Here is a 20,794-nt window from a genome sequence, read left to right on the forward strand (position 1 = left end):
TTGGAGTTGATTTATCTGCTATTATGGAATATTACAAAGGCAGACTAATTCAATGTATCACCAGCCATATAGTCTCTGGCATCATCAGCCACAACCTTTGTCAGAATCAATACAACACAACCACACCACTTTCAAATGATGAATGATAGAGTGTTGAAACAGATCAACATTACTGTCATCTCCTTGACTGCATCCCCGAGATCAAATAAATTGGGCAAAACCAATTTCGTTACATCAAAACCTGGATAGAGTCTCTATGCTTCATTGAGGATAATGAAACACTACGACTGATGATAGTACAAAAATATTCAATGAGCTCGCCACAGCATGACACCATCTCCAAAAACTGCAATCATCTCCAGTCATTGATGATGACTTCATGACACACACACACACACACACACACACACACACACACACACACACACACACACAAAACACAGCTGTGGCACATATCTACCTGTCTGGCAGGAAGCACCACTGCCTCTGCAATCTTTGCATACCAATAAAGTTAGTAATGCACTCCTCGCACTAGTGCACCTCACACATACTGCATCCAGTCTGCATGTGCAGTCACCTACAAATCTTTTATAAGTGTATTTTGCTCATTGTGCCTGTACAACAGATCCTTACCACATCCCCTGGTTTGACACTGACAAAGCTGGCTTTCACCCAATAAACTCCAAATGGTGAAAGCAGCAGTCAGTGAACTTCTAAAATCACACCCTCAGACAATCCATGAGCTTCATCCATCAAACTAGCTCTGAAGAAAGAAGGTTCTTTATGCTTATGTGGTGAATACAGAATCTTTAATGGATGCAGTATCATTGATTATTACTTGGTGCCCAATATACAAAACTTTACTCACTACGTTGTTGGCACATCTCTACTCAGTATTCCGGACTGTAATCAAGCTTATCATGAAATACTGATGTATGCAGAGGATGTTCAAAAGACAGCAATCATTACACTGTTTGGACTGTTTAATATCCTTTTATGCTGTATGGCCTCAAAAGATACAGCCCGGGTGTGGCAATGGTTTCTAAACAGTATCCTACTCAAGCTGTCATTTCACTTCACTTACCTGGATGACATTCTCATCTAATCAGCAGATAATGACACCCAATTATGACAAACCAAAGTTGTCTTCCTGGGTCATGAGTTAATACCACAGGCAACCACCCAACATTTCATTGAACAGACCTTATCCATCAGTCCCCTCCTTCCCATGACTACCAAGAATTACATCCTTACCTGGGGATGATAAATTTTTGCAGGCACCACCTATAGCATGGTGCTACCCTAAATGCCCCAATAACAGAGGCACTAAAAGATGGAAACACCAATGGCAAATGGACTCTGTCATGCAGACAGCTTTCAGAACTAAAGGACTGCCTTACCCATGTGACAATCTTGGCCCATCTGCTGCTTCATGCACCATTATCAATAATGGTGTATGCAAGTGACTTTGCAATCAGCACAGTCCTCCAACAGGAAGTAGCAGGCATCCAAAAGCTACTTAGATTTTTTTCCCCAGAAACTCACTGCTTCAGAACACAAGTCAGCTTATGGCCATGAAGTCCTCACAGTCGATGAGGCAGTTTGCCAGTTTAAGGATGATGCTGAAGGTAGACCATTTGTTAGCTACAAAGACCATTGACCAGTAGTGAATTCAATCTGCAACCCACCAAAAGACTTATGTCTGAGATGTTCCCAACACTTCAACCATATTGCACAATTCCCAATGGACATACATCACCTAAAGTGATGAGTTAATGTTGCCACTGATTACTTATCACACATCAATTATGATAAGTCCATGGAAGCACAACAGCAATTCAAGACCTAGTCAGTGACACAATCATGAACCTGAAGATTGAAAATCATCTCCTACCATGTAAACAAGACAGATCTCGAGTCACATCCCACAAAATTCAACTCATCCCCTAATACCATGACAATTTTGGTAAGTCATTTTTGACCAACTGCACAACTTAACACATCCCAGCATCTGATTAACAACAAAACTTGTTACTGTTCAGTTTCTATGGCCACATGTAAAGATACACTGCTGAGAATGGAAATGTACATGTATAGTCTGTCAGAGAAGCTGAGTGAGATGACATGCACAACCACCACTTGGACAATTTACCATACCAAAAGGTGATTTCATCATGTCCACACTGACTTTTTGGGACCCCTTCCCAAATCCAAGGGTTACTGATATATACTATCAATCATTTACCACATCACATGATGGGTAGAAGCTATTCCTCTACACAACATGTTGGCAGAACAACTTTCATCAACATCTTGATTGCTCGCTATGGATGGCGTATGTCTATTACCATCAATTAAGGCCTACAGTTCAAGTCCACTTTGTTTTCTGCACTGTGCACTCTCTATAACACCCACTGTTACTTAACTGCTGCATACCAGACTCAAAGAAGTGGTATGGTGGAACAGTGGCATTGTACATTAAAGGCTGCTTTAATATCCCATAGAGATTACTGGACAGAAGCATTGCCATGGGTGTTTCTAGGCATACACAGCACATACAAGGAAGAACTCAACGAATCCTTAACCAAATCCTCACATAGAAAATAACTCGTCCTCCCCACTGATTTCATGCTTTAGACACTACTGGCAGATACCACTGAATTTCCCACCCTCATTATGAGGGTTAAAGAACATACTGCCTGCCTGAAAATTCTGCCTCCATGACCTTACAGCACTTCAAGATTTTTATCCATATAGCACTTGCATATTGCTCCCACATCATGTTCCACATTGCAGGATCCTATATGGGCCTGCACAAGGTGCTAAAACACAACACTCATACTTTCGACTAACTTTTCAGTAGCAAACCCAAGCACATTATGGATAAACCACTTGCAATTGACATGGGTGCTTCAGGACAATCCATCCATCACTGACATGATTGCTGCTGATCCCCATGACAATGTGACCATGCATGTCGTGCCCATCACTGACTTTGTGGTAAAGCTTGACATCAATGGTTTACAATGCAATGACCTGAGTATCAAACTTATAGAGACTCCCTTGTGGACAAAGTTTTAACCCTGTTGCAAGACTGAGAAAGCCACCATTTCACCTATTCTTATACAGTGCTTAACAACTTTGACACATGAGACATCTCATTGATGCTATCTTCTTAAGGGTTTCTGACCATTACCATCCCTTGAACATCACTACCCACTACAGCAGCAATGGTGGAGAATGAGGACAACATACCAGAACCTGAGCTCAGTGCAAGCTTCCACTGCCAGTCATCACACCTCATCACACCACAATCACGTTACCAGAACCGTGTACCACATAGGATGCTGACAAGTTATTCTACTTCACATCTTTGACCTGGGTGTGTTGTACGATAGTGTCTTCTATGCTTTCTGCTAGAATGGTTGTGTTTATCTTACCATGTAATATTGAAGCAATAAAGAGTTATTATCATTCCATACCATGTCGTATCTTAATTATACCACTCCTACACCATATTGTACAACAGTATTTATATGTCACACTTCTGTAGAATAGATATTCTTTTAACGTTAGCAGCACTGTGACAGAAGATTATGCCACAGAGCAGTTCTCTGTTGTTCTGGTCTTCAGTTCAAAGAATGGTTTGATGCAGCTCTCCATGTTACTGTGCAAGCCTCTTCATCTCTGAGTAACTACTGCACCCTACATCCTTCTGAATCTGCTTAGTGTGACCATCTCTTGGTCTCCCTCTATGATTTTTGCCCTCCACACTTCCCTCCAGTACTAAATTGGTGATCTGTTGATGCCTCAGAACATGACCAACCAACTGATCCCTTCTTCTAGTCAAGTTGTGCCACAATTTCCTCTTCTCCCCAGTTCTATTCAGTAGTTAATCTTTCATTACATGATCTGTCCATTAAATGTTCATCATTATTCTGTAGCATCACATTTCGAAAACTTCTATTCTCTTCTTGTCTAGACTGTTTATTATCCATGTTTCATTTCCATACATGGCTACACTCCATACAAATACTTTCAGAAAAGACTTCCATATATTTGAATCTTTACTCGATATTAACAAATTTCTCTTCATCAGAAACACTTTCCTTGCCATCGCCATTCTACATTTTGTATCTTCTTTGCTTCAACCATCATCAATTATTTTGCTACCCAAATATCAGAACTCATCAGCTATGTTAAGTGTCTCATTTCCTAATCTAATTCCCTCAGCATCACATGATTTAATTTGACTACATTTGATTATCCTCATTTTGCTTTTGTTGATGTTCATCATATATTCTCCTTCCAAGACACTGTCCATTCTGTTCAAATGGTCTTCCAAGTCCTTTGCTGTCTTTGACAGAATTACAATGTCTTTGGGAAACCTCAAGGATTTTATTTCTTCTTCCTGGATTTTACTTCCTACTGCAAATTTTTCTTTTACTTCCTTTACTGCTTGATCAGTACACAGATTGAATAACATCAGGGCAGGCTACAACCCTGTCTCACTCTCTTCTCAACCACTGTTTCCCTTTTGTGCCCCTCAACTCTTATAACTGCCATTTGGTTTCTGTACAAATTGGAAATAGCCTTTCACTCCCTGTGTTTTACCTCTACCACCTTCAGGATTTGAGAGTATTCCAGTCAACATTGTTGAAAGCTTTCTCTAAGTCTACAAATGCTATAAACATAGGTTTGCCTTTACTAAATCTGTCTTATAATAGCCGGCCGAAGTGGCCGTGCGGTTAAAGGCGCTGCAGTCTGGAACCGCGAGACCGCTACGGTCGCAGGTTCGAATCCTGCCTCGGGCATGGATGTTTGTGATGTCCTTAGGTTAGTTAGGTTTAACTAGTTCTAAGTTCTTGGGGACTAATGACCTCAGCAGTTGAGTCCCATAGTGCTCAGAGCCATTTTTTTTGTCTTATAATATAAGTCATAGATTCAGTATTGCCTTGTATGTTTCTACAGTTCTATGGAATCCAAAAAGATCTTCCCTGAGGTCAGCTTTTACCAGTTTTTCCGTTTGTCTGTAAAGAATATTTGTGTTAGTATTTTGCAACTGTGACTTAGTAAACTGATAGCTCACTAATTTTAACACTTGTAGGCATCTGCTTTCTTTGGGTTTGGAATTGTTATATTCTTATTGAAGTCTGAGGGTAATTCACTTGTTTCATATATCTTGCTCACCAGATGGAAGAGTTTTGTCATGACTGGCTCTCCCAAGGTTATCAGTAGTTCTAACAGAGTGTTGTCTACTCCTGGGGATTGTTCTGGCAGATGTTTGTATTCCTTTTTGCCTGCTTCATTTACTGCATTATCATATTTTCTCCTTTCATCAATTAATTTCAGTATCTATTGTGTTACCCAAGGATTTCTACTAGCCCTAGTCTTTTTACCTACTTGATCGTCTACTGCCTTCACTATTTCAACTCTCAAAGCTACCCATTCTTCTTCTACTGTATTCCTTTCCCCTGTTCTTGTCAATCATTCTCTAATGCTCCCTCTGAAAGACTCTACAGCCTATGGTTCTTTCAGTTCATCCAGCTCCCATCTCCATAAATTCCTAACTTTTTGCAGTTTCCTCAGTTTTGATCTGCAGTTCATAACCAATAAATTGTGATCAGAGTCCATATCTGGCCCTGGAACTGTCTTATGATTTAAAACCTGTTTCCTAAATCTCTGTCTTACCATTATATATCACTAGTCAACAGCTATCTGGGATGTGATACATCAACTAGTATGTATTTTGGTGTGTAGAATCCCAATATACGTTTCAAAATGTTCTAGCACATACCAGTTTTGAGTTTTTGAGGGATTTTTATTTTTTGTATTCAGTATTTCACTTTTTGCTGTTCTTCTGTTTTGATGTTTAATTGTTTGTTTTTGCTTTGCAGAGGAGAACTAGAACATCTACAAATAATCAGTAAATGGTTGGTGTGGTAATCCAGTGGTGTGAAAGAGATCCTCAGTGAGTGTTTCCTGTGAATTGAATGATTTGGTTTGCCATCTAAAAGTTTTTAAATGGCAAGCTGAACTCTTGGGGTTGAGACTGCAACAATGGGAGCTTGTAGCTTGAGGGACAAAAATTTCCTGTTTCATCAAGAGGTGCTTCCTTTGCTCAATATTTCAATATGCCGAATTCAATGTGTGTATGCAGAGATGTCAATGGTCTGACAATGTAGCTAGGTGTACAACATAATCCACAGGAGTGGCTACTATTTATTGACTCCAGTAAAACCAGCGTGAAAACAGTACTACTGCATAACGGCAATGCATTTCCATCAGTACCTTTGGTTTATGCAGTAGATATGAAATAAACTTATGAATCCATGGCCTTGGTGCTAGAGGCAAACAAATATGAGGATCATAAATGGCAGCTTTGCTGTAATTTAAAAGGCTGGATTCATGAAATACTGCTGCTTTTGCGCCTTTGGGTCAGCCATGACACCAAGAACCACTTTACAGTCAAGGAATGGCCTATAAGGAAGTCATATGTTCCTGGAAACGTAAATGTGAACAATACCCCATTGGTTGAACCTGATAAAATCATTTTGCCTCCCCTTGATATCAAGTTGGGCCCTATCAAGAATTTTGTAAAAGCTCTGGATAAAGGAGGTGAGGCATTCAATCACTTAAAAGAAAAATTTATCAAATTAAGTGAGGCAAAGCTGAAAGAAGGTATATTTGTTGGACCACAATTAATAAAATTGCTGAAAGATCCAAACTTTGATACCAAACTCACAGATGTCCAATTAGTTGCTTGGTCTTCTTTTAAAGCAATTGTGAAGGGCTTTTTGAGTAACAGAAAAGACAAAAACTATGTTAACATGTTGAATGATCTGTTGGACAACTATAAGAACATTGGGTGTAGAATGTTACTTAAAATTCACTTTTTACACTCTCGCCTTGATTTCTTCCCAGAAAATTTGGGATCCATAAGTGATGATGAGCATGGTGAATACTTTCACCATGACATTCTTACCATGGAACACCATTACCAAGGCCATAGGAACCCTTCAATGATGGGGGACCACTGCTTGGGCCTTGTTAGGGATAGTGAGGAAACAGCAAACAAAAGAAGAGCTCCGTCGTCGCATTTTTCGAATACCAAAGATGATTAAAAGTGAAAGTATCTTTTGAACTAATTTGGATCTTTTGTTGACATCATGATACATACAAAATAGTATTGATTTCAAATGTTCTGAATGTGCATTTTTGTTTGACTTAATTATGTCAATTTTCACTATTACCATTTTCTATTCTGCTGTGTATCTAGTAAATGTGATGTCATAGAGAAAAAATGATTTTACCAGTGTATTCAGCACCCCAAAATTAGGTAAATCCAGCCATTTACAAACCAGATGCAGAAAAAAAGTTTAAATTTGTTAGCTAGTGTAATCAGTTTAAATCTTCTGGCATCTCCAGGTCTCTTCCACATATATAGCCTTCTTTCATGATTCTTAAATCAAGTGTTTGTGATGATTAAGCTATGCTCTGGGCAAAATTCTACCAGGCAGCATCCTCTTTCATTCCTTACCCCCCAATCCACATTCACTTACTGTTTTTCCTTCTCTTCCTTCTCCTACTATAGAATTCCAGTCCCCCATGACTATTAAATTTTGTCTCCCTTAACTTCCTGAATAAATTCTTTTATCTCATCATACATTTCTTAATCTCTTCACCATATGCGAAGCTAGTTGGCATATAAACTTGCACTACTAGGCATGGGCTTTGTGTCTGTCTTGGCTACAATAATGCGTTCACTATGCTGTTTGTAGTAGCTTATCCAAGTTCCTATTTTCTTATTCGTAATTAAACCTACTTCTGCATTATCTCTATTTGATTTTGTATTTATAACCCTGTATTCACCTGACCAGAAGTCCTGTTCCTCTTGCCTCCTAAATTAACTACACTACTGGCCATTAAAATTGCTACACCATGAAGCTGACGTGTCACAGATGGGAAATTTAACTGACAGGAAGAAGATGCCGTGATATGCAAATAATTAGCTTTTCAGAGCATTCACACAAGGTTGGTGGCAGTGGCGACACCTACAACGTGCTGGCATGAGGAAAGTTTCCAACCAATTTCTCATACACAAACAGCAGTTGACCGGCGTTACCTGGTGAAATGTTGTTGTGATGCCTTGTGTAAGGAGGAGAAATGCTTATCATCACGTTTCTGACTTTGATATAGGTCAGATTGTAGCCTATCGTGATTGCAGTTTATTTTATCGCGACATTGCTGTTCACGTTGGTCGAGATCCAATGACTGTTAGCAGAATATGGAATCGGTAGGTTCAGGAGGGTAATACGGAATGCTGTGCTCGATCCCAGCAGCCTCGTGTCACTAGCAGTCAAGATGACAGGCATCTTATCCACATGGTTGTAACAGATCGTGCAGCCATGTCTTGATCCCTGAGTCAACAGATGGGGACGTTTGCAAGACAACAACCATCTTGCAAGAACAGTTTGACAACGTTTGCAGCAGTATGGACTATCAGCTCGGAGACCGTGGCTGTGGTTACCCGTGATGCTGCATCACAGACAGAAGTGCCTACGATGGTGTACTCAATGACAAACCTGGGTGCACGAATGGCAAAACGTCATTTTTTCAGATGAATCCAGGTTCTGTTTACAGCATAATGACAGTCGCATCCTTGTTTGGCGACATCACAGTGAATGCACATTGGAAGCATGTATTCGTCATCACCATACTGGCGTATCACCCGGCGTGATGGTATGGGGTGCCACTGGTTACATGTCTCGGTCTCCTCTTGTTCGCATTGACGGCACTTTTAATAGTGGATGCTACATTTCAAATGTGTTACGGCCTGTGGCTGTACCCTTCATTCGATCCCTGCGAAACCCTACATTTCAGCAGGATAATGCATGACCGCATGTTTCAGGTCCTATACAGGCCTTTCTGGATACAGAAAATGTTTGACTGCTGCCCTGCCAGCACATTCTCCAGATCTCTCACCAATTGAAAATGTCTGCTCAGTGGTGGCTGAGCAACTGGCTCGTCACAATACGCCAGTCACTACTCTTGATGAACTGTGGTATCATGTTGAAGCTGCATGGGCAGATGTACCTGTACACGCCATCCAAGCTCTGTTTGGCTCAATGCCCATGCATATCAGGGCTGTTATTACGGCCAGAGGTGGTTGTTCAGGGTACTGATTTCTCAGGATCTATGCACCCAAACTGTGTGAAAATGTAAGCACATGTCAGTTCTAGTATAATATATTTGTCCAATGAATACCCGTTTATCATCTGCATTTCTTCTTGGTGTAGCAATTTTAATGGCCAGTAGTGTAGTTTCCACTATATCTATCTTTAACCTATCCATTTCCCTTTTTAAATTTTCTAACCTGTCTGCCTGATTAAAGGATCTGACATTCCACGCTCTGATCCGTAGAATACCAGTTTTGTTTCTCCTGATTATGATGTCCTTCTGACTAGTCCACACCCAGAGATCAGGATGGGGGATTATTTTACCTCTGGGATATTTTACCCAAGAGGATGCCATCATCATTTAACCATACAGTAAAGCTGCCTGCCCTCAGGAAAAATTACAGCTGTTTTATTTAATTGTATGGCTAGGGCCCCCCACTGTGCAGGCTGTTTGCCAGGTGTCGGTCTTTCAATTTGACACCACTTCGGCAACCTGCAGTCGATGAGGATGACAGGATGATGATGAGGACAGCACAACACCCAGTCCCTGGGCGAAGAAAATTCCCCATCCCAGAATCGAACCAGGACCCAGAGGACTGACAATCCATCACACTGACCATTCAGCTACTGGGGGCTTACATTACAGCTATGTGGCCTTGTAACATCAACCAAAACAGCATCGCTGTGCTGGTACTGCGAACGGCTGAAGGCAAGTGGAAATTACAGCTGTAGTTTCCAGTTGCTTTCAGCTGTTAGCAGTACCAGCACAGTGATGTTGTTTTGGTTGATGTTACAAGGCCAGATGAGTCAACCATTCAGGCTGTTTCCCCCCCTTGAGGAACCAAATGTTTGTCTGGCCTCTCAACAGATACCCCTCCATTGTGATTGCACCTATGGTTCAGGGGATGGAGGCCACAGGGAAGTACTGAATAAAAATATGCAAATCATTGTAAAAGTGCCATCAGCAGATCAGCACAGGGAGAGACATTTTTGAATATAGAACAGGGACAGCTGAAATTCTTGATTAAATTACCTGCATGATGCTGATACTTCAGTTTGTTATCCATCTGAATGCCTAGGATTTTCATGTGGCTGTATTGTGATGTTGTGGAATGACTACTTTATCAATAGGTAGCTGTTCTTCTGTTGGTCAGGGTGGTGTGGCTGCTCCTCATCTAGGCATTTCAGACTCAAACAGTGGTTATTGCAGTTAATATCCAGTCAGCAATACACCAGCTGTTGTATCAAATTGTTATTAACGTCATGTTGATGGAACCAATTAGGTGTCTACTTCCTGCAAGCATTAGTTGATGTTCACCCCTAGAACACTGAGAGTGAATCAGCAGCAGGAAATCAGTCACAGTGAGAAACCCAAGGATCCAGCTGGGAAACAGAGTTAGGTTGGTAGTATCTTAGGCAGTGCTGCATCAGATGTTTGCTGACATGGAATGATTGTAGCTGCCTGACACTTCCATGACTTTGAGCTGTACAGTACTGATGTCTGAAATCGTAATGTTGTGGGCAGCAGTGAGTCAGTGTGACACCAAGCCCTGAATCTTGACTTAGGACTGGCAGTAGGAAAACGAATGTCAGCTGACTAGCAGATGCCAAACAGATGGATGATCTGATTTCACAGTTACCAAACTGCTCAATCGCAATTTCTGCCAAACAATCAGTGCATGTTAGCTGTCCAGATACAGCATCAGCAGTGTGGAACAGAATGATGCATGCTCTGGTGGCTGGATGGGTGCATGTAAATAGCATCTTAAAGACAGATTGTTTTGCTTCTGTTGGCTGCTAAATCACATAGTGGTAGTTGTGACATTGCTAATTTGGTGCCCTGTATGACAGTTTGCTCCAATGCCATTGTGATACTGGTGGCTGTTGGTGCACTGGCAAGCTTTAAGGCAACTCCAGGGACTAAAAGTGTGTCGTACTATCAAGCTTCTGCATGAAGTTTCATTTAATGAGAGTCCATTGTACTCTCATGAAGTAGTCCTAGGGCCGTGTGAGCTACTTGCACTCAGCACTAGACAATGGGCAAGGGTCATGCAAGGATCCTGGCTGGAATGCAGGACCATTCATAGCTTATTGAAACAATATTAAAAGCCTATCACTTCATTGCAACTCATGTGGTTACACTCGCATGTCATGGTGTGGCTGCAGCACATCTTTTGGCAAGTGGTACAGAAGGCTCATGCGGTGTGGAGGCCGCTGGCAGACCGTGAATGGCCACGAGTTACATGATGGTGATATTGTACTCCAGAATTCTAATATCAGCTGGCCAGCTAAAAGCATGCAACTCAGTTCTGAAAGTGGTGGCAGCTGATGAGAGGTGTCAGTGGCTCAGGAGAAGGCTAGAACACTTGCAGAAGATGCTCTAAGTAACCCACTTCCTACTTGGTGAAATGACATTTCTCCATGCTCAGTGTAGTATTTTTGGCCTGTAACCTCTTAGAAACCTCTCTCAACTTTTGGTATGTTCTTCTGTAACCTTGGAAACACAATTGTGTCACTAAGATACCCCAAACATTTGCAAAATTTTAGGCCTGAAATATTGGTGGTCCATTCCTTAACCAAAATGGCATCCTTCACAATTGCCAGTGTCCCCAAGTAACTGTGAATGCTGGCATTGGTCTAATGATATCCATTCCTTAACCTGTGGAAGAGACAAACCGTCACTGATGTAAGTTATCAATGATGTTGGATGTGGGGTACGCATTGGTTACTGTTATACTATTCAGATGCCATTAATCACACCAGAATCTATATTTTTTGAAACCTTTTCTTGATTTTTTGGTCATGGTTACAATGTGGACTAGTGCTCTCCTCTATTATTCCATCAACTAACTGTTAATTATTTAGTGAAATCATCCATAATTGCCTCTATATGCCAAGGTATATGATATGGTTTGTGATACACTAGTGCTTCAGTCCCTGTTGTAACTCATTGTTGCATTATGGGCAATGCTGGTGATGGACCCTGAGTCTCTGGACTAAAGTAATAACTTCTTATTCTCTATCCTTTCTGTCCCTCCTAAGTACACCACCCTTTTTCCATAATGCAGTTTTAGCAGTGATATGTGGCTGCCCATGTTTCATACTTCATGTGTCCTAGTCATTCTCCTACAGGACATCAAAATTGCTACAGACAGTCTCTTTGTTAGGCTTACTTCATCAGCAGCAAAGTATCCAAGATGTCACTTTCTCACCATTCCACTTTCCTACAATGCTTCTACTAACAAAGAACATGATGCTTCCAATACATGGTTTTCCTCTAGTAGCTCTGTTATGCACAACATATCAACAGGAAACTCTGCTCTCACATCCATCTAAAGCTACTCTCCTGTGTCCTCCAGCACAATATCATGCAAATCAATCTTCAGTGTTTTTGTACACAGTTCAATTGATTTGTACTTTAAGACAGATTAATCTTGCACCAGTACTTCACTGTTGATAGCCTTCCCCTAATGACCTCACATCACTGTCCCTCACCCCATGCAACCTATAACACAGTAAGTCTAATCATTACTGATCCACATTGTAGGCCTAGTCTGTCTTGTAGTGTCTAAACAACACTGCTACCTTAACTGGCATGCTGACGTCGTGCACTCACTGGTTGGCAGTAGGTTAGATAGTGCTACGTTGCTATGTTTCCACAGTAGTGCCCAAAAATAGTGGTGGTATTGCACTTCTTTTGGTGTCAGTTGGTCACTTTAGTTGTCTGTATCTGCTTAATATGTGTTTTTGTTGTATTCAGAGTTATCAGTTTGCTGTGAAACAGTTCTCATAATGTTTAAACATTCTCCTGGCTGTGTTTGGTGTGGATGTCTTTGGATCTCTGTCAGTATATTTGTGTTATTAGCAAACATCATATTTTGTAAGTCAGGAACATCAGTGTGTCAAGCACTGATCTGTGCAGAACACCAAATTTTTTCTGCTCCTCATTTACTATCATTCCTGTCATATATGCTGTTTATATGTGACTACACTGACACCAAGTGAGATGGTGCAGTGATTAACACACTGGACTCGCATTCATGAGAATGATGGTTCAAACCCATGTCCAGCCATCCTGATTTAGGTTTTCCATGATTTCCTTAAATTGCTTCAGGCAAATGCCAGGATGATTCCATTAAAAGGGCATGACCAACACCCTTCCTCATACTTCCCTAATCTGATGGGACCAATTACCTCGCTGTTTTGTCTCCTCCCCCAGTTCAACCAACCAACCAACCAACTATACTGATCTAGGCAGAATGTATTAAACACTAAAATAGTTTAATTTTCACAAGTAAAATTTTGTGATCTACATAAATGATGGTCATGGCAAGGTTGTAAAAAAGTCAGCAAGATTTTCTTCTTATTTAGTTCTAACAGGACTAGGCTTGTATGATAATGCATTGCTTTCTCTATAGAGATTCCTTACAGAAGTTAAGCTAATGATTTATTGAAAGGTTACAATCAGCAAAATGGTTCATTATTATCTTATATGCTACTTTCCAAAACTTTTTGAGACCAGAGGAAGCAAAAAAATGGATATTGCTTCTGCATATTTCAATCATTTTAGGAAGTAATCTTGACTTATTGACTGGTTAGGAAAATAACTCAAGGAAGCTGTGTGTGTGTGTGTGTGTGTGTGTGTGTGTGTGTGTGTGAGAGAGAGAGAGAGAGAGAGAGAGAGAGAGAGAGAGAGAGAGAGAGAAAGTTTTTCAGTGATCTAATGATTTTTGTGGTCTCTTTAACAGTTGATCTGGCAAGATAAGTTTGCTGGTGATGTACACTGTACCCGTCTAAGTAAATCTAATAGATCTGCTGGCAATGGCCCAAGTTTTGTCACTTTTCCCGTTTATTGCTAGGAAGAATAAATTGTGTTTAGTGCGACTGACTTGGATTTAATGTGTTTCACTGATGATATCATCAGAGAGTTGAAGTGCCTTGAATTCACATGTTACATGCTTAATAATTCCTGAAATTGTCTTTGCTTTGTTCTTAGGCATTTTTTGTGTGCAGAGCATGGTTTTCATCATTCTCAAGACACAGTCAATAACTTTGCATCATTTATTGTATTGCACTTTTAAATATTGATTAGAGCTAGTCATATGTATTAAACACACTAAACATGTGTCTTCAAGGTATTTATGTTCGAGATATTCTCCTCCTCTTGGCACCATTGTAAGAATCCCTGATACACTGTAAAGGACCTTTGGATAACAAATAGTTAATTTGCTCATACTCTGTGTCACATAGTAGTTTAATGTCCATTGTATAGATGTAGATGTAATTATTGTGATAGATATGTTCAACTACAGCAGGAAAGTTTCTTAAAATCACTGTTTTCCTTAGAATTTTATACATGGTGGAGAAAAACAATTTGGTAGTAAGGTCAGAAAAGGGAAAGTGAAATAAAACATAGTTTTCCAAATGATGTAGGTCAAAAATGCACCATTGTGGAGCTATGGCCATAAAATGACAGCCAAACAATGATGGGTGCGTGGAAGTTTGTCTGGTATGTGAAGGTGTTTGAGTGTGTGTAGCAATGTTGTTTTCTCAGACTACACATCTTAAGACTTTTTTGATGATGCCAACTATGCAGCAATATTAGAGGTTGGAGGCTGGAGCATCTTCTGGAGAAAAAAGTGCTTTGAGGAAAAAAAGAGTGTTTAAGGTTGAATTTCTGTTTTCTTTTTTACCATGTATTGGTTCAAATTTACTGATCTAGTATACTTACTAGAATAAAAATTCATAGGTGCTCTCTGTACATTAGCAAAAATTAAAACCTGTGGCCTTTATATTTGATTATTAACAGTACAGTACCTGACAGTACCGTGTGTTGACTATCCTACTGCAAAACTGTTTCTATAGTACAACTTACTATCTCAAAAAAATTAATTTTGGTGTAGCTGATTTAATAGTTTACTCATTAAACATTACAATAAATTAATGTCTAATGAATCCAGCCATTGGCAGAAGTTTAAAGGAATCTAGATTTGACACTTCAGCTGAAACCAGTATATTTGGCTAATTTAATTATTACAGTAATTGAAGTCTTTATTATAACAAGTATTACCTGGGACACGCTAGAGTAAATGCACACATATCAAAGTGTTTTTCACTTCTTAGCTATCATTTTATGGCTACAGATAGAATTACTGTGAGAATTTTGAATTATAGAATTACTGTGAGAATTTTGAATTAGCTATGCAACATAATCCAATTATATGAAATTGTTGATGGAATCCCACTCACAATAAATTGTGTCAAGTTCTGGGGTGTCTTGTGGGTATAATTGCCATGATTGGCCACTTAACTGCATAAAGACAATCAAACAAATTATTGTTCATTAATGTTAGAACAATGTTTGCATGATATTTTCCTTTCAACAATGTTTTTAACCACAAAATTACGTGCAATGATTGAAACTGTAACAAGTGGGAATTTTGTTTGCTAGTTCACATTATTGATAAGATAACATTTTACAACTGCATGAATTTGTTCAAAAGAATGTGTTAATTAATCTACTGAAATATTATGTGCTTTATAGTTCATGGAGGATACTTATGTCAACCTTCCTGTACATTGTGTAACTAGACGTAAAAAGAATTTTAACTTAAAAAGAGGTTTTTTGGGGGCAGTAGCTTTATCAGATTATTTACATAAATAAGAATAGGTATTGTTGACAAATAAAATGTTGTGTTATAGAACTGATTCATATTTAAGTATAAAAATGAAGACTTTTCTGGTGAAGTTACTCTGAACTTTTTTGACTTAATTCAAATACTTCATTATTAATTGTAACATCAAATTATCATGTCCTTATTCCATTAATTTTGCAAAAAATTCATAAATTGAAAGTACAACTATCAGCATTACAACCTTCTACAAAATACAAATGCAAAAATGAGAATTTGTGAAATTCAAAGCTAATCACAGAAAAATTAAACTTGCTAAATATAATGTTGAATATCTTTGTGCTCAACCTCGCTGTGGACAGGTCCCTCTCATCCAGGGGACTGAGAGGCCAACCTTCCTTTTTAACCTTCCCCACCATATTCCTCTCTCCTCTTCAAAGGAAGAACTGGTTCTGAAAGCTAGGTAGTATGCCACTTTTATTATTATGTGTTTCTCTTCACAGAACTACAAATTTTCTCTCCTCAAGACAAGTACTGGCCAGCAATTCTGCCTCATAATTTGACAATATTTTACTCAAAAACTCTGTGTATCATAAAGATGTTTTGCAACCTTATTGGTAACAAGTGCAACAAGGAATATTTTAAACCTTTTTTAAACACATTTTGTGTTTATGGAGGTTTTCCTTGATTTAAAATTCACAGAATACAGTTTGTGTGGAGATTAACTTTGTAACATTGGTTTGTTATAGGCTGAAATCAATAAAGTTCTGTCTGTTGGTGTGGATCCAAGTCGCATAATTTTTGCACATCCTGCAAAACCATTATCCCACCTTCGCCATGCAGCAGCTGTAGGTGTTGATCTAATGACTTTTGATGGTGAACGAGAGCTTCACAAAATAAAAAACGTGTTTCCTACTGCAAAGTGAGTAGTTTAGTGGGTAAGAATTGTATCCAATATTTCACTTGGCATAAGGAACAGATGTTATGATCACCCTTCATTCAGTAATGTGTAATAATGTATAACCACTTGATGTGGAACACTGAAAAATGTCAATAACTGAAGTGCACTTTTCGAGCTGTTCCATTGCTAATGTAAAGCATCAAAAATGTCTGAGAGAGGTAACACAATGAAAAAGATGTTCCCAATGCACTTGCTTTTTTATTGCTGCTCAGCAAAGATGTGGCTCACTGAACAATAAATGACATCTAGGTGGTATGATGTGGTTTATAATTCAGAAATGAAAAATATGTGTATAAGATGCATACTTCCAGTCATTTATTGCCTCCACATCAAACACAGTGATTCTTATGTTACCATTAGGTCTTTAAGACTCATAACCTTACATTATTGTCACAGTAAAAATGGTTTTACATAGTTACATAAAGTAAAAGTTAAACTTCACTTCAAAAGATTTTTGTAACTAACTTGTCACATCAGTTCATTAACACACTTCAATTTTTGATCATACAAAATAATTTCAAAAAGATTTCAAATATAAATTGTAAAATTTGAGTTGAGCAGCTTGGCAGTCTTCACCAGCCACAAAATGCTACTTTCAAAAGAAGCAATGAAAAACTTTCAAGTTTCAGCCAGCAGTGAACAGCCTGTCTTCTTCTGGCACAGAAACATGAGTGAAGATATTAAAGCAAAACACATGAATTATGAACTGGTCACAGACGTAGAAATAGAAACTGTGTTACTCATTGTGTACGATAAAAATAAAATTCATGTATCAGTCAACCAATGGGAAACCCAAGATGGAATGTAATAATATAATGAAAAGGATAGCTGCTACTTACCATACGGCGAAGGTGCTGAGCCACAGAAAGGCACAACATAAAGACTGTCAGAAAGTTAACTTTCGGCCACACTGTGTGGCTACAGTTGCCTGAGACTGCAGACGTGTGTGTGAGTTGTGATTACATGTGTGTGTGTATGTGTGTGTGTGTGTGTGTGTGTGTGTGTGTGTGTGTGTGTGTGTCTGTTGTACACAGGTATTTTTGGTATTTTTGACGAAAGCCTTACTGGTCGAAAGCTTATTTGTGACAGTCTTTTTGTTGTGCCTATCTGTGACTTGGCATCTCCACTATATGGTGAATAGCAACTTTCCTTTTCATAGTTTTGTTACTTCCATCCTGGATTTTCCAGTGTTTGATTCAGCCAAGTTATCACCAGTTAACAAGCTGTTTGATAGTGGTGTATGCTTACATTGTGGTAGAAAATACATGTACATGAAACAAATTTGTGTTATTTCCAGATATATGCACCTAGAACTAATTTGAGTTTGTAATTTGTATATTCATTCCTACCACTGATCAAAGCATTGCTAATGTGTTTTTCCATGCATTTGTGCAAGAGAAGCACTTCTCCTTCTGGTAGAACATATATCATAGTGAAAGTAAACATGCCATCAACTAATGTTGATTGCTGGTGAGTCTTCTGGTTTGTATAGCCATGGTCAAAGAAACTTTTTGGTTCCTGTCATTTCATCCAGAGCTGCAGTGTACATTTTGGGGGTGCTGCTGGAGATGAAGGGTCTTACCAAATAACAATTTGGATACCAGAGAGTGACATAAATACTGTGCAAAATGGGCATGTTCAATTTTACACGCGATCAGAAGAAATAATCCTTCTCAGAAATAAAGCATAGCTATTGATTGTCTCATGTCAGTGATAGAAATTTAGCTATCAGTTCTGCAGAGCCATTGTCTGTACATTATAAAGTTTCATTTGTTCGTGTTTTCTGTTAAAACTACCCCCTCGGTTATATATTTTAATGTCTTCTCTATACAACCATGGATAATAGTTCGTCATTGTCAACAAAATTATGATTTCAGAAAACTTCACTTAATGATTTCCTGACTGAAGAGCTTGCTTTGGTACAGTAGATTTTTCTGTTTTCCCTAGTCCACAGAGACTTTCATGTTCATTCAGTGCTTCTCTTGGTAGCTCCAATTTGTACTCAGAACGCTTATACGCCCTACATGCCAACAAAGGAGAGGATTTATTCTTTACAGACTGGAGTGCTTGACATATTTTCTTAGTTGGTCAGTTACTTTTTGATAAAGGGATCAGAAACCACCTGAGTTTTATCACTGTCCTTTGGCCTACTGTTATTTGTTCATGGGGGTTCTTTGCCTGAATACCCATTTTTCTTGAAAGCCTGCTTCAAATATTTTAATTTGACATCTGGATGTTTCAGCATGCAAATTCGTTTGGCTCTGTCAAGAGGACTTTTAATGACATCACTCCTTTGTGTATGCACGACTTTCCAAAACACCTTATGTTTCAACCATCCATCAATCGATCTCCTACCTAAAAATCCAAGAAATATGCAATTTCCATGGTAAACTAAACATTTGGATTTATATCCTTTAGACAACAAAAGAATTCTTCTAAAGCTTTTTTAACATGTGATCAAACCATGAATGTATCTACCACAAATCAATACCATCAACATGGTTTCTTATTTTCTTTTTCTGGAGCTGACTATTAAAATTTTTCCATGCAAAAATTGTCAATCATAAGACCTAATGGGTTACTTATAAAATTGATCATCCCACTGTAGCCACCTGGGAGTAAGACAGTGTCAAAAGGAAATACCAAAAATTTTTGTGAACCATGACCATACAACTAGGAGACATCTGGTCCTGAAAGCTTTCATTGTATACTACCACTGAGTTGCTAAATTTTAATAAAACTTTGCACAAAGTAAGGACACAGCTAGAGATAAGAAAACAGCTATGCTGTAATGACCCACAACAAATAGTTCTTTAGTAATATGGGCAATCTTGTTTATTTTGAGTCACTGTAGTATACTTTTGCTTGAATACACTGATGAGAAACTTAGAGACAAAAATCAAACAATGGAAAACCCAGAATGGAATGTAACAATATCAAGAAAAGGGCAGTTGCTAGTCATCGTATAGCAGAGATGCTGAATCACAGATAGGCACAACAAAAACACTGTCACAAAATAAGCTTTCGGCCAACAAGGTCTTTGTCAAAAATAGATAACAGATGCACACACACTCATGCAAATGCACACATGAGCTGCAGCAACAGTGCATGATAGAAGAGGCTACTGGCTGTGGGTAAGGAGGAGGCTGGGTCAGGGAGGGAGAGTGATAGTGGGGTAGGAGTGGGGGACATTGAAGTACTGAGGAGGAGCAAGCAGCGACAAGGTGGAGACAGGTTAGGGCAGCTGAGTGCAACCAGGAGGTTAGACGAAGGGGAGGGGAGAGGGATGGGGTAGAGGCAAAGGAGAGAAGTAAAACCACTGGGTGTGTTGGTGGATTGGAGCGGTGTGTCATGCTCTGGAATGAGAATAGGGAAGGGGCTGGATGGGTGAGAACAACAACTAATGGAGGTTGAGGCCAGGATATATTGCAAGGGGGTTGCCACCTGCGCAATTCAGAAAAGCTGTTGTAGGTGAGTAGGATCCATATGGCGCAGGCTGTGAAGCAGACATTTAAATGAAGAATGAACCCCAGGGAGAAGTTCTGGGATGGGCCTAAGGATTTGAGGAGAGACTGAAGATCCTGCTGGATTTCTGGAACGGGGTCATTGTGACAAGGTTTGCAAGTGGACTCATCAGACAGCTGGCAGAGTCCTTCAGCCAGGTAATCCTGGCGGTTCAAAAGAACAGTGGTGGAGCCTTTGTCCGCAGGTAGGATTATAAGGTTGGGATAAGTTTTTAGATGGTGGACTGCAGTTCTTTCCACATATGTAAGGTTAGTTTGCATCTTTAATGATTTGGGGAATGATGTAGAGCCAAGGTTCAAGGTTAAGAAATTCTGGAAAGTCAACAAGGGGTGATTTGGGAGCGGTGGGTTAAATCATGGTTGGATGGAGGAGTGAAGTGAGTCAGGTAGGGTTCAACGTTGGTCTCTGGTTGAGTCTGATTGGTAGGGTTGCTAGTGAAAAAGTTTTTCGGTTGTAGGGACCGGGAAAAGGAGAGAATGTCTCTAACAATTCCTGCT

General features: G+C 39.4%; 1 protein-coding gene across 1 annotated transcript in view; it reads left to right on the plus strand.

Moving 5' to 3' along the window:
- LOC126416609 (ornithine decarboxylase-like) overlaps positions 1 to 20,794 on the plus strand; it is a 108,541-nt gene that overhangs the window by 13,360 nt on the left and 74,387 nt on the right. The window contains exon 4 of the mRNA XM_050084362.1: positions 16,561 to 16,733. Coding sequence (XP_049940319.1) covers positions 16,561 to 16,733 — 173 coding nt within the window. The remainder of the gene's footprint in view (positions 1 to 16,560; positions 16,734 to 20,794) is intronic.

This window comes from Schistocerca serialis, chromosome 8 (genome assembly GCF_023864345.2).
Source record: "Schistocerca serialis cubense isolate TAMUIC-IGC-003099 chromosome 8, iqSchSeri2.2, whole genome shotgun sequence".
Taxonomy (NCBI): domain Eukaryota; kingdom Metazoa; phylum Arthropoda; class Insecta; order Orthoptera; family Acrididae; genus Schistocerca; species Schistocerca serialis.